The sequence below is a fragment of the Panthera onca genome, chromosome D3, assembly GCF_046562875.1.
Source record: "Panthera onca isolate mPanOnc1 chromosome D3, mPanOnc1 haplotype 2, whole genome shotgun sequence".
NCBI lineage: Eukaryota > Metazoa > Chordata > Mammalia > Carnivora > Felidae > Panthera > Panthera onca.
Window position 1 is genome coordinate 35464334 of NC_138350.1, and position 15494 is coordinate 35479827.

Consider the following 15494-nt stretch of genomic DNA (forward strand, 5'->3'; position numbering starts at 1 on the left):
CAGGAAAGCAAACAGATGTTCACTTTCATTTCCCTCCTTCTTCTAGTATTTATCTTATCATTTGGGAAAAGCTTTCTTGTATTGCAGTTTGATTACATGTGCATTTTGCAAATTTCCAGATGTGTTCAAATGTTTTAATCTACATTATGGCTTTATATTTTAGGTCCCTATGATTCCCTAATCAGAGTTCTTATTTCTCTAAGCATTAAATGAAATTGAAAATTTTCATATACCCCATTTAGTTTGAGAGTATTATGGATATTTTTTCCAAACTAGTCTTTCTAGATATTGGTCTTGCATCGACTCAATAGATAATCAGTCCCATTATGTTGTACTATAATACCAAATCCCTTGGAGAGAATATTCACTTTTCTGCAACAAAACAAAACAAACAACTTTTTGACAGGTGAGGTCGAGATAATTTCCCTTCTCAAATTTGTGCCAATCAGATTTACCCATTTAAGATAAGAGAAGCATCCTTTCACTTAAGGTCGTATCTGTAGTGGGTTTGCCTGTAATGTTTACTTAATAGTATCCCATAAGAACTGATTCTGAATCTAGCATAGATTTAGATGATGAACATAGACAGTACATTTATTAATTTCAAGATGCTAACGTTGTGGGAGAAGACATAATAGAGACAGAATGAAAAGTGACCCTGGCAAATTCAAGGAATGTTTAGCCAATAACAAGATGATGTCTAATCAATGATGAGCTTGGAAATAGAGCATCAAGACAGCTGTGGAGGAGGGTGTGCTAACATAAACTGAAATCTCAGCCGAGTCAGAGACTGGCCCTCATGAAATGATATAAAATTGTGGTGAAGCCAGATATTTTGGACACTTGGATAAGCATTTGAATGTGCATTTTTATAACATAATAAAAAAGAGCCTGAGGATATCTCCAATGAACTATTTAGGGCTCCAGAGTCTCCAAAAACAACTAGAAAGGTGTGAACGAAAACAACAAGGCATATGATAGGAAACACGAATAGTAGTTTGGAATGCAAGAAACACTTTAAAAAAAAATAAGGAAAGGAGAATTGGGGAGGGGGCTGATATAGATTGCCCAAAGGAATATTATTTGAAAACTCAGAAAGATCAACACAGAGACGTGGATGAAAATCTGACTGAAAGGGTTTGAAGGAAAGAGGCGAGAAGAATAGAAAATGAAAAGGAGTTTATGTGAGAATAAAGTAGAATCGGAAATAACTATCTGTTTTGGAGAAATGGTTAGGATTTCAGATTCCTTCCATTTGGAGGCATTGAAAGTGAGTGGCCTCTACCCTTTCATTTTATCATGATGTTTCTGGAGAACATTGACCCCTGTCCTAAAAGCCCACAGTGCTGAGTCTGGGCCCCTGTTAAACTGGTCACAAGAAAATGATGCTCTCAAGGCCATGGCCAGAGCATCAATTTATCATTTAATAACACTTCAGCTTTCCGGAGTGAAACCAAGTCTGACTCACAGCCATAGGTACATCTGGATCTCAGCCAACCATCTAATGAGCGTGTGGCTTGGGTCATTCAGAATAGGGCATGCAACAACACTGCACTCAAGTCAACCCAAAGGGCCAAGGTAGTGTCGGTGGCTATACTTTTCTAGCAGTAATAGTATCTTAAATTCATAAGAAAGCATTCACTTACTTCAAGGTGTTCTCACAAACTGCACTTAGGAATGGTAGTCCTAAATCCCTTACGTGAACTACTACTATGTTGAGTAACTCAACAACAGAAGAGACTAAAATTATGTAGATTTTTCAAATGCAAATTTCTGTGGTTCTACCCTAATCTGACTTTACCATCAATTAACGCTATTTTGTTTTTACTCTTGACTCCGTGAATTGAAACTTGCACATATCTAATCAGGTAGAAAGAAGTCCGACTGATTGTCCTCTGATATTGTAGTGAAAACGTGATCCAAAAGAGCTGGGTTTCAAAAGGTTAATGGACTAAAACTCTACAAAAAGATTACGGCAAATAATCCCTACATAGCCTTAAATGGGAATGTAAATGTTTCCTTGGAGTATGTTCTTCAAAATAATAGGTTATTTTGAAGGGGATCTATTCTGATAGTACAGAATATCTAAATCCCTCTGAAACAAGTAGAAATTTCCTTTATATAGATTAATGAGCTTATGACAAGTTCATACTCAAGAGTTATTCAGGCATTCCTTTGCTCCCTCCTAGGAAGAATAAATTTATTTTATTCATTCACTGTACAAGTTACACTTGGTAATATCTCAGCTGTATAAATCATCATGGAATGAGAAATGGGGCCTACCTGTTGGTAATAAATATGTTCAAATAAAGACTTCACAATGCTCTTTCCAATCATCTGCTTCTTTTAAAAAACAACTATATACCACTTATCCAATGGACAAATTAGCCCATTTACCATAAGTTAAGTGACTTAAAACCCCAAGTAAACAAACAAACAAGCAGAAAACCCACAAACGTCCATTTAAGGAGTAGAGCTCAGGATAAAAATGTCATCTGCCCTTGGGTAACTAAATTTCAGCAAGCAATTACTTTTTAGAAGTACAGCCACCTCTCCACAGACTAAGGCTTTTGTTCCTTATCTTCAAAGAACAATACACTTGCATCTGAATCAAACTCCATACACAATACTTGGTCACCCCAGTTCAAAGCACTTTCCCTTTCTAATCTAATTAGAGCTAATAAAGATACTGGCTTTACAAGCTGACTGATGTTTGTAGCAAAACCCCAGAAAACACGTTCAAGAAATTAATCAATTTGATTTTAGTTCCTATCTCTCTAGAGCCAGCCCACCCCTCCTCTGCTCAGTACCTGACAGGTGCGCCCCGGCTGTGTGCAGGTTTCAGCATGACTGTCACTGTGTTGTCCGTTTGATTCAAAGGGGTCTCCAGTTCATAAGCCGGCATAGAGGGTGCTGGGGGAAGAATGTGTGAGATGGGAGACTCATTATATTCCTGGTTGATCTTTTCAGTTTCCTTCCTAGTTCCATTTCCAAAGAACATGAAGAGCACAGTGCACTTAAATTGCAGCTACGAACCAACGACAGGCAGCCTTTACATACATGCCCTACACAGAATACGAGGAAGCACTTCTAGAACCAATATATGTTGACTTCTTTCATGTTGCATTTAAGTTGGGTGGGAGTGTGAGGGGGCTCGGGCGGTGTTAGTTAATATTATGTCTTGATGTGCATTCTCGCTGAATGGATGTAGTCAGCGAGCTGTGGGCTTAGAATCTGTGTACTTGTTGGTAGGAATGCTTTTCTTTAAAAATGACTTTAAATGCAAATTTAAGAAACAATCACTAGGATCGTAAGACTGAACATTGTAGTTCTCCCATCTGAGTCAAGGTGGAAGGCTGTGTGTGCCAGAGATCCATCTAGGGATCTGCAGAGGACTACAGGAGCCACAGAGGCTTGCTGAAATCAGTGACCACTAGTGGGCTCTCAGGGAGAGCAGCAGGTGGAGAAGACACGGGAACTGAAGTAAGAGAGGCCTCGGTTGGACTTTTTGTTGTTTTGTTTTAATCAGCACAAGAGCTGAGGCACATCAATTATCTCTGGAGCTTCAGTTTACTCTTCTTTCAAAACAGGAGAAATTACCCTCTAGGGTTATCATGGGAATTCAAAGAGATAATAAAGGGAGCCAGGCAAATATAATTCTACAAATGTTAGTTCTTTTTCTCCACTCCACGTGAATCCTATTTCCATTTCCTGGGATTCTTTGTTTTCTAGATTGTTCAGTCTTATTATGAGAAGATAACGACAGAGCTCTTTAGTAATTATGTCATCGCCATGGACAAGAGAAATCATTTCGTGAAGCCTGTGATGTGGGAGGGCACACAGTCTTTTTAAGACCCACAGGTGTAGGTACCTGATGAGAACGCTGGAGATCAATTTTTTTTTAAATACAGTTTTAAAAATCTCTTACATATAAAAAGCTTTTATGTAAAAGACATGGGTTATATCTCATTTCCATTTATTGGATTTTCTCAGCATTAAAAATTAACTCCAATTCTATTAAAAATTAACTCCGATTCATAACACAGAATTACATTTTGTATAGAGAATAGTTCTCTATTTGAGGTCCACGAAAGTAGAAAATTGGGGCCCATAAACTGTAATTTTCTTTGAACTATAAAAATCAAATAGTTATTCTTGATGAGTCTGCAGGCTAACTAAAATGTCAACTGTCTTTGTTTCTGGATAGAACTGTATGAACTTGCTGGGCTAACAGCGGTCAGACTCGGATCAACCAGAATTTTTATATAACAAAAGTAGCAAAAAATGAATTATTTTTTCTAAAAGAACATCCTCTTTAAGATAATGATCTTTAAGGGGTGCCTGGGTGACTCAGTTGGTTAAGTGTCCAACTTTGGCTCAGGTCATGATGTCACAGTTTTTGGGTTCGAGCCCCACGTCAGGCTCTGTACTGACAGCTCGGAGCCTGGAGCCTGCTTCCGATTCTGTGTCTCCCTCTCTCTCTGCCTCTCCCCTCCTCACACTCTTTCTCTCTCTCTCTCTTTCTCAAAAAATAAACATTAAAAAAAAGTTAATAATCTTTGAAATAGAGTTTCCATAGGAGAAAATTACCAAAAAGTGGGGGGGGGGGCAGGGGCCTGGAGATACATATATTTGCACACATTCCCACCTTATTCTCCATCATAAATTCAAGCAGCAGTGATATCATCTTAATTACATCCAAGTATCAATGCACTTAATCAAGATCAGAGAAGGAGTACATGGAAAATTACAACCAGAAACCATATTTTCTGATTCCAAATCTAGTGGTTTCTCTACTTGCTCAGCTCTATAAACTATGCCATTTTCCTACCCTCCCAAAGACTTCTTCCTCTTCTTCCAACTCCCCATATTGTTATCACTTGATGCTTTCTATGAACTATCAACATATATTAAACTTCAAGTCAAGTTTGTGCTTAGAAATGAAATCTAACACGATCAAAAATTTCCCCATAAGTTATAGCTGCTTAAAACCAATGTCCAAACCTAATAATGCTTATAGTACTCGAGCTGTAAGCAATTCCCTGTCTCTGATTCTAAGCAAAAAACTTTCCAAGAACTAGAAATGAGGGACAGTATATATGAAAATCAGGCTAAATATTATTTAGCTAACACTGACTGACTGAGTTACTTCCCTCACCTGCCCCCTGCTCATCTACCCCTAACCAAAACAGGCAAAGCCAAAACTCAAATACTTCCCCCACTCATACCCAAAGGGGAAAAGAATGGAAAAAGGGAATGTCCGTGGAATTGTGTTTATTGCTGTTACAAATCCCATAGCAGATGGCAACTCCATTTCCTCTAGTCTGAAGCACAAAGACATTTTCTGCACAGTTGCACATGCCCAGAAATTCTTCTCAAATTATGTCTTTGGTTGGATGGCGTAATTGAGTCTCTACCAGCAAAAAGCTGGAGGCTGTAAGTGCCTGGTGCCACCCCTCTGTCGTTGCAAAGGATGGGCAACTACTAACAGTGAAGGTCCCAAGGAAGGTCCCTTCTGGAAGCAGACTCCATATAATGTTGTCTATCTGCTGAGCGCTCAGTCGTTCACAGCTCATTGCAGAGATCTTTCCACCACTGCTGCTCTGGTAACTTGTACTGTGAAGGGGGTAGGAGCATACAGACCAGAACCATCGCCCACGCTCCCGTTCTCTGATGCAAACTGATAAAACATGGCTGCTTCCTAATGCAGGAGGATCTTAAGCTCCCAAATTATAAGTATTTGCAGTATTTCATTCAATTCCAGGAATCTGATTTGCATACGTACCAAAGTGGGAATCTGAATACAATGTGTAAGATGGTATGAGCTTTGTGTCCTTGACAATGGGAATGAAAAAGTACAAAAATGCTACTTCCGATAAAAGACATAACTCATGAATGTATATATAATACCTGATATTTTGGTGGTAAACTGATTTGTTGCTGGAGGTCCAAATCCCTTAGCTGTGCTAGCTCGGATAGTAAAGGAGTACGTGGTCCCCGGATACAGTCCAAAGAATAGAAAATGGGTTTCATTTCCCAGTTTTGAAACTCTTCCACTTTGATTGGATAAGTCTATTTCTGGGTCAAAGGAACTGACAGCTTTGTAGGTGATCTGCAAGAGAATAAGAATGTGATAACATATCTGGAGCAGATGGACTGAGATCACATCTTTATCCAGTAAACCCTTGTGATGTATGCACTGTCAGATGCTTTATGATAAGCTCTTCTACTCACTCAGACTCTTCAAATCCTGGATCCGGTGAAGGGGCGCGGGAATTCAGCCAAAACTGTTATGAGTTATTACTTTTGTAGACAGAGGAACTGAATGCCGGTAGATTAGAACATAAAGGATGAGTTCAGGTTTAAGCTAATACCTTGAAGTTGTTTGCTTTCAAAATGTCACTTTGGAAAACTACATTACAGTTGGCTTCAAACAACATCACAAAATGTACAACTAGCTCAAACAGATGAGGACCTTACAAGGGGAAGGCCTCATCTCTCAGCCAGTGGCCAGTTTGATTTAGCACTGAATAGGATTATTGTCTACTGGAAACTAAGGGCACTTTTAAATGTGTTCATCAATGTGGGCAAAGATATCTGCTCTCAAAATAAATCCCAGACACATGTCAGCAGCTCTTGATGGTATGACTGTGGTGCTCGTGACGGGTCCTATTTACTTCTTTTCTTTAGAGCAACCCTGTCCAAGAGAACTTTCTGCATGATAGGGAAATTCTACTCTGCACTATTCAGGACAGTAGCCACCGGTCACAGGTAGCTTGAAATGTGGCTAGTGAGACTGAGGACCTGAAAATTTGATCTTACTTAATCTTAATTAACTAAAATTTAAATTTAAATCACCATGCACGACTAGGAGCTGCCATTTCAGGCTGAGCCACTCTAAAAGCTTTCATATCTTTGCCACGTAACTAACAGCTGTTCAAAGCACATTGGATGAGTCTGGAATGCATGAAAATAAATATAACATAGGTGTCTTTAAATCTGTCCTTTCAAGTGATTTTTAAAAGAATTTCACTATAAGTAGTTCATCACCTATTCACGAACACGCATTTTAGTGGTGATTACTAACTTCTACTGGTTGTAATGACATAATTTTTAAATGTGGCATATTCAAAAGTTTTAAATTGCAAAACTGAGCACTTTTTCTTGCTTTTAAATAGGTAAACTTACTTATAATTTATGTGCATGAACACTAACACTGTTATTATATGAAGTGATAATTGACATTCTTTCTTCTTATATTTATACCATGTCATTATAATTAAGGAGACCTCTCTGGAAGAATATTTAGATTGAATCATCTTAGCTTTGGCAAGAAAATGTTTGCTGTATATATTAATCACCGCGGTGCATGCCAGTCTCAGAGTCAGGCGGCGTTATCTGCTGTTAACCCTTTAGCAGACTTCCCTTATAAGAGACAAGACCCTGTCTACCACCAGCTGCTGTGGGAGGGACTTTAGCACTGTCACCCCTGTGTGCTTAGTTGCTTACTTGGTCCTCGTTCTGACACTTCTCGAGAAAAAGGTAGTTCAGAGAGGGCAGCTCTAAGCTCTGATGGCATATTCACTCCCCAAAGTTCATTCATTCATTCACCCATTCAAAACCTATTCATTGTATGTCTCCAGTGCACCAAGCCCTGTACTCTGAGCTGGGATCTCACTTGGTGATTGGGACACGGTACCTGTCCCGGGGGAGGTAACAGTCTGGTAGAGAAGTAGAGAAGCAATTTAACAATTAAGATACAGTATACTTAAAACGAGGACTAGCACCACCCGTCAGGGCTAGGTACATCTCCTTGTTCATTTCATTGCCTTACCAAAAAGTTTAGTGGTACACAATCATATATGGGACAAAGTCCAAACTCCCTACCTTTGGGTTTAAGACCCACCGACATCTTCTTCTTCAAACTTATTTCTGCATACTCGACACCATGATATTATATTACCTTCTGTCCTGGTCGGGGGATAAAAATTTACTGTACCACAAACACTGGGCTTTTCTGATGCTGTTTTTCTTCATAAACTTTCACCTGCCTGGAATGTGACAGGGCTATCTGTGACCCGTTTTCTCTACCTACTCTGATTCATTCATTCCATTCTAATATTGATGGAATAGCACTGACATCACGAGCACCACGGTCAGCAGGTGGACACAGGTCCTGCCCTCAGGTGGTTAAGAAACTGGACTTCAGTGGGTGGAGCTGGGAGAGATGCAGTATGTAAATTAATAATTAAAAAAACCCTGTAATTCAGTAGATGAGACAAACACGGTGCTAAGATAAAGAATATTGGGGGCAGGGAGGGATACATGCACAGCCACCAAGAACCACTGGGGAAGGGGCCACTGAGGGGATGACAGTTAATCTGAGGAGACTTGAACTTGTGAGAGAGCCAGCTGTGCCAAGAGTTTGGGAAAGAATAGCATGAACTAATAAGGCCATGAAGCAGGAGCATTCTGTGCACAGTCAATGGACAGAAAGAAGGTCCGTGTGGCTGTGGCCCAGCAGGTGAGGTGAGCGTGGTCCCTCAATCAGTGGCTGGAGGAGTGGGCAGGTGCCAGAACATGCAGCGCTCTGTACCCTAAGATAAGAAGGATGGATGCATACACGGGGGAGCCTTTGAACATTTTTAAGCGTGCAAACAAAATGATCTGACTGCCCTTAGGAGAAGACCGTGTTAGCGGCCAAGGGAGAAGTGGTTTGCTGGAAGGAAGCAGTAATGGTAGTAGGGAGGCCACTGTGAGCCTCCGCAGAGACCGCGAGGGAAGCCTCTAGTTCCTGTGCTAGTGCAGTGGCTGGGACTAAGGTGAGCACCGTGAAGAGCGCAGTGAATGAAGAGAACTGGCATACTGGAGAGTGAAAATGGGCAGAACTCCGTGACAGACTGGATGCGGACACTATGAAGGATAGTGTCAAGGACAGTGTCCACATTTTGAGCTTAAGCAAAAGATGCCCCCGCCTTTACTGAAAGGGGATAGAATGAATGAGGGGAAATGAACTGGTGGCTTGTGGCCATACCGTGCATTGTATAAGCTGAGATTTGAGACGTTTGGCCTGGAAATAGAGATGTGGGGGTGATCAGCATTGAAATAGTATTATTTAGGAAGGGATGAGGTCGTTGGGGAAAGGATTTTAGGGAGAACACTGATGTTTAATGTAATCAATGGTGGAGGAGGAGAAACCAACAAATGAGCCAGAAAGGCCAACAGAAAGAGCTGTTACTGAAATCAAAGGGAAAAAAAAGGGGGGGAAAGGGGTCTTAAGAAAGAAATGCTTTCAAAGACACTGGGAGTTCAGGCAAGATTGGAGCAAAACATGTCTGCCCGCCCATGGTTAAAGTTAAAGTTCCCATTTTACTTCTCTGGAAAGCCTTCCAAAATCTGGCCTAACAATCATTGGACCAGCTGAATGCCTGATGTTGTCACTGCATTCGCAAGTTCATTTGGCCATACATCATGGAGCACTGTCAAAGCTCTTCTGTAGTATTAAGTCATGATTCAAATAGGCCAGCAGAATTGGAACTTTTCATGTAATTGTATCTTCTTTCTGAGGAGTGACTGATGTCTTCTTCTTCTTTCTGAGCCCACGGTGATGAGTAAATATTTGGCACTCAGTAGATATTTTCCTAAGAAGACTCCTGGGAGAAGAGGTGTGTGCATGCACTCACATAAATGCTCACACGACCGCGAGTAGGATGTGGCCGTCCCCACACTGACTACAGCGCAGAAAGTAAATGCTTTATCAAAGGACTCATTGTTCCACTGTACTCACCTATGGCCATGGTCAACAGGATAAGCTAGATGGGACTTAGTAACAGTCTTTCAGGCACAGCCATTTGAGAAATTGCTAAGACTCATAGATCCTCTCTCCCCTACCCATGCACACTAACTCATGCACTCCTAAAAATTATGGATCCTCTCCCTAACAAGCAAGTATGTTGTATATATGCAGACACAAAATGTCAGAAAGGTCATCGATCCCCCTCAAAACCATCCAGAGCTCTGGGAGTTTGAATACCAGGAATAAAAAAACGGCCCTTCAGGAACAGGAGCAGTCAACTCTAGAATCCACTCCTACCGTAGAGTGGATGCTCCATATACATTTATCTAAGCAATTATTTTAACGGACGCCAAAAAAACAACTCTACACTCACACCCAAACGTATCATACCATGTCCTTTTGGCATGTGTTTTTTTTCATTTGTTTATTGTTTATTCAACTCATGTTTATGAAGTTCTATTAAGTAGCAGGCTGTAGTAAAGCAGCAGGAAACTCCCTGAAGGAATGCCTGGGATTGCTTCCACACTTGCACTGTGGCTGAGGGATAAGGCAATTTTTGTGCAGCCTCTATGAAAAACACTGATGTTCCATGTTGGGTCTAGGCAATTTTATACAATTCCCCCAAGTCAAAAGGGAATGCAAATAACACAGGTGGGGGGTGAGATGGGGGTCAACGGCAGCTTGTATTGGATGATTTCCGATTTGTATGTAGGTGCCTGAAATATTCCCAAATTATCTTCCCCTCCTCTACTTGTGGTCTCAGGTCCTAAACTACAAGATTCATAGAAAACCAAAATGGAATAACATGCCATCTTTGACCAGGAGGGGATTCAAAATCTTCTAGGAAGGGTGAGTTGATTGGAATTTCAGCCAGGGTTAAATACAGTCTTTTAATGGAGAGACAAGCAATCGGAGGAAGGAATAATTAAATCTGATTGGGGGGGGGGGGGGGGAGAAAAGAACCTAGAATATTTCAGGGAAAGGTATAATATTTGAATGAAAAACTGAAATATAAGCAGAAGTCCCAGAGGAGGAGAGAAGAGGGGACAGTATCAGGAAGAAAGAAGGAAATGATAGAAAGAAGGTGTGATGGATTAAAATTCCATATACATAGCTCATTAAATTCCAGAAATTCCAGGAAAAAAATAATGGGAGATATGGAAATAAATGTAAATTGGAATTAGATCATGGAAGGCCTTGAATATTAAAACCAAACTTCTTAACAGGGCCCTTAAATTCTACTTCTTTCTATTCTATTACCTATCTCAGTCGGTAGTGATTAGTTGAGCCCAGTTATCCAGGCCAGGGATCTGGACATGTCTTCAACTCTTGATTCGTCAATACTTCAATCATTTGACAAGCCCAGACCATTCTACTTTGTTTGCTGCATACCCATATAACACTGCACTTTATACTCTTCACACATTAGATTGGTTTATGGCCTCAGGTTCTAAATACACATACACACACGCGCGTGCGTGTGTACTGGAATTAAGTTTTTAATTCTAGTTAGTTACCAAACAGTGTAATATTACTTTCAGATGTAGAATTTAGTGATTCGTAATTCCATACATCACCCTGTGCTCATCACAAGTGCCTTCCTTAATCCCCATCAGCTATTTCACCCATCCCCCTTCCCATGTCCCCTGTGGTAACCATCTGCTTGTTCTCTACAGTTAAGAGTCCTTTTCTTGGTTCACCTTTCTCTATGGAAAGAGAGGGAGAAAGAGAGAGAAGTGTGTGTGTGTGTGTGTGTGTGTGTGTGTGTGTGTGTGTGAAAAAGAAAATATCCAGGACAAGTACAGTATGTCAATGATACATATATTTTTTGATATATATATATATATATAAGCTGTGTATCTCCAGAGAGATAGAAAGATATGTATGTGTGAGTGTGTATGTATGTGTGTGTATGTGTGTGTGTGTATATATATATATATTTATTATATATTTATATTTCATATATATGAAATATAAATACATAATAAATATATGAAATATATATGAAATATATATATTTCATATATATATAATAATATATATATCATTTTATATATATATATATATATTTTTTTTTTTTCAAAGTTTGTAGATGCGTTACTCTCATGACCAGGAGTCTAGAGTTTACTCACTAGGCAATTGAGAGCCATTTAAAGAAAATGCTTGGACATGTATATATCCCCGAGTACTGTGTACTTGGGAGTATTACTGGCTGAAAGTTCTAGAAATAGACTTGATATGCAATGTTTACATTTTGAAAGGTTCTCCCAAATTATCTACGTAAGAGATGCATGTTCCCGCCAACAGTCTAAACACGTATGCATTTCCCCGCATCACTGTTTAACCCTTGATATTATACAGACTTAAACTTTTTGTAGCACTTATTTCATTTCTGAATCATTAGTAAGATTGGGTAGGTACCTTTTCACATGCTTACATGCTACTTGGAATTTTTTTTTTCCTATGAGTTGTCTCCTCTTATTCTTTGTCCAGTTTTTCTAATGGAATGCTTTGTCTATTTCTTACCAATCGGTATCAAGTCTATACATTGCAGCCAACAGCCCATCGACTGTTATAAATGTTGAAAATTATTTCCTCAAGTCTTCTGTCTGTATTTAGACTTTCCGAGTGGTATCTTTTGTCATTTACAAGTTTAAATATTTATATAGGTAAATCTGTCAATCTTTTAAAATAGAACTTTCTAGTTTTATTGTCAAGCACAGTAAGATATAGAAATATCGTCCTTATTTTTCCTAACGTGTTCTGGTAGTTTAACTTTTGTGTTTAGAACATGACTCCATTTGGTAGGAGTTTCTTTTGTATGGTGTGAGGTAGGTGTCTTATATGGCATATTATTCTTGTAAAAAATGCTGGATTTGTGAATATTTATTAAATTTTATTCATCTCTATTCATAAGTGAATTTGCACTATAATTTCTACCTCATAAAATTTTGGAAGGACATGACTTAGTTGTTAACAGTTGTTACCTCTCTCTGTAAAGTGCAAGGATACTATTTTGAATACTTCTGTACTTAAAATATTCCTTCAGAGAGTGATATTACATTTCTAATTTAATAAAATAAAAATTTTGATTGCTGTTGAGGAAGGCCGTAAATGTCAGTCTAGGTCTCAGGCAGATGACTGATAAAAATAAAGGGCTGATCAAGAAGTAAAGGATGTGAAGGGCTAAAGCCTAAACAAAGGTGGGGAGAAGAGAGAGGAAAGGCTAGTTCGAGAACACTGAAGATGGACCTTAGGGGAATAAAACGGAGAGGCAAAGAGTAAGATCAGAAGAGTGCTTTCATGCTGTCAATTGCCAAAACGTCTGGCAGAAAACGATGATGCTGACATTTTCTGATCATTAATGGTTTGGTGTATCTTTCATAAGAGGTAAGGAGAGAACCTGAAAATAACCTGAACCCACAGCATATTCATGTACAACATCTACTGCATTCAACCTGTTTTCTCTTCTTTTCTGCAAAAAGGATCCAAGCATACTCCCTGCCCTAAGGAAACATCTGTATCATTTGTTACTAAGTTTTTTCCAATGAGGATAATTTACCTTGCCTTCTGGTTTTTACCTATAGTCAAATGTGTTTCTATGACAGAACGTACTGTTCCTAAGATCGCTGGTTTTTTTGTTTGTTTGTTTTTGTTTTTGTTTTTCTGGACAACTGTTCCATTTCCTTAGCATGATGTCAGTCCCCAGAGCCTCTGGTCCTCCGAGGAACATTCAACAACAGTCCTTAGCTCCAGGAGGAAGCCGTGCCTATCACTGACTCTGGCACAGGCAGTACATCTTGACTAAAGAAGAGCTTCCTCATGAGACACCATGTAAGCCCTATTTTGAGAACAGAAACCCCCTTTCCTACTTCTGGAAAGCATGGGGGGAAGACAGAGAAAGATTTGGTGGTCAGAAAACTTACACATTTGACATTTTTCTCTTTGGTACCTAGAAAAATGAACCAGCCTGTGCTACTTAACTATATCTGATGTTTAAAACCCTGATTTATGACACATTCACGTATCCCCATTATAACAGCATTTAGATCCGTGTTCAGCTGGGAGACCCTGGCTGCTGAATTCAGAGAGATTAATAGCTTCTTCTTTTGAATTATTTTTCCTATTGTTTTCATGTTAAAGTTACTTTTTACACAAAGATGTATGCTCAGTGGGATCAGAAAGAAAGGATCTGGCTATTATTTTCTGTTTGTCTAGATAGGAACATGTGGCTTCTGGGACAGACAGACTTATTTCTTGGAACTTAACACTGATTCAAAGGCTGTTATCTTTTCTCATAAAATATTCTGTTACTCTTAGGTAGGAATTTCCAAAACTGAGGCCAGAAAATGGTCCTGGGGCCAAAAAATATTAACTGAAAGATTCTGATCATTGAGAAAAAAAAAATATGAACTTGTTTGATTTGATTATAAAACTTAGCTCTCAAAAGGCTGAGCCATCGATGTTCCTAATGCTGAATTCTTTCACAACGAAGCAACCAATGAACAGCATCAATAACTTAACATGAAAATCAACTTTTCCTTTTCTCTTACTTTGTTTAGCTTTCAGTTAAAAACATTATTGTTATTAATTTTTGCATTTTAATACCAATTTTCAAAAGGTATAAGGCAACATAAATGTGAGGCTCGTTGGGTCAGGGAGGGGTTTACCAGTGATTACTGTCTGACAGCTAATCTGCTCAGGCTTTTGTCAGGAGTTCTGAAAGGTATTCAAGCAGAGGCTCCACCAGAGGAACAGTCGCGATTTTTAGAAACCTAACAACATATAATTTTGTTACATTTGCATTCAAATACATGCTAGCTTAAAAAAAATGCACCTGCTTGTTTCTATGACAATAGGCACAGCAAAACGATGCTCGTGCAGATGTGATGATGACTGTCACCCCGTCACTGCTGTTATTTTTTTCTTGAACAATTCATCAAATTCTTCTCTGCTCTCTACCATTCAACCATTTGATATGCCTCAGTAGACAAAACTATGCCACGGAAGCCGAAAGGATGTTTTGCTAATACTAAGAACCAAAAGACATTATTCAATTGTTATCCCTGAGACAACGTCTATTGACTTTGCTAATTGGATAATCACCGTTCTTCTATAACTCAGTAGTAAAATATTTTATAGCTAGCAAGATGGGGTTGCCTCCTAATCAATGCTCGTTACAAAATACTTATTGTTTTTAATACAGGTTATTTTTTAAAAATATTATGTTGTGTCTTTACATATAATAGCATATAGTCCAGAAACATCCAAAGCATTATAAATATACATGCTGAAATGATACATTATTTGAAAAAAATCAGTGTTTTTTTTTTTGCTTCTATGCAGTAACCATTATAACTATCAAAGACAATAAACTTCTTAAAAGACATGATGCCATTATGCGTTTTTAAAAATACTAGACAGTCTAGCTGCATGGAAATTATAATAAAAATTAAATTACTAATGAATGTATATACTACCTCATATAATGTGATGACACCATATGTTTGAATCGGTTCCCGCCACTGAAGAAATATCTTCTCTTCAAAAGTACTTCCTTGGATGGATTCAGTGGGAACAGCGCCTGGCACTAGAAGGGGGGGGGGGGGGGGGGAATCAATAAAAGTTTGAGTGACCCGCCTGAAAATTAGATTTTTCTAGATATATTAGATTTTTAACTCTCAATTGAGACATAAGA

The 15494-nt window shown here is 38.9% G+C and overlaps 1 protein-coding gene across 6 annotated transcripts in view; it reads right to left on the minus strand.

Annotated features, from left to right (window-relative positions):
- PTPRM (protein tyrosine phosphatase receptor type M) overlaps positions 1-15494 on the minus strand; it is a 796527-nt gene that overhangs the window by 294266 nt on the left and 486767 nt on the right. For all 6 annotated transcript variants that reach the window (XM_060613276.3, XM_060613283.3, XM_060613278.3 and 3 more), the window contains 3 exons: positions 15277-15386; positions 5911-6112; positions 2811-2913 (listed from right to left, as the gene is read on the minus strand). In XM_060613276.3, coding sequence (XP_060469259.1) covers positions 2811-2913; positions 5911-6112; positions 15277-15386 — 415 coding nt within the window. The remainder of the gene's footprint in view (positions 1-2810; positions 2914-5910; positions 6113-15276; positions 15387-15494) is intronic.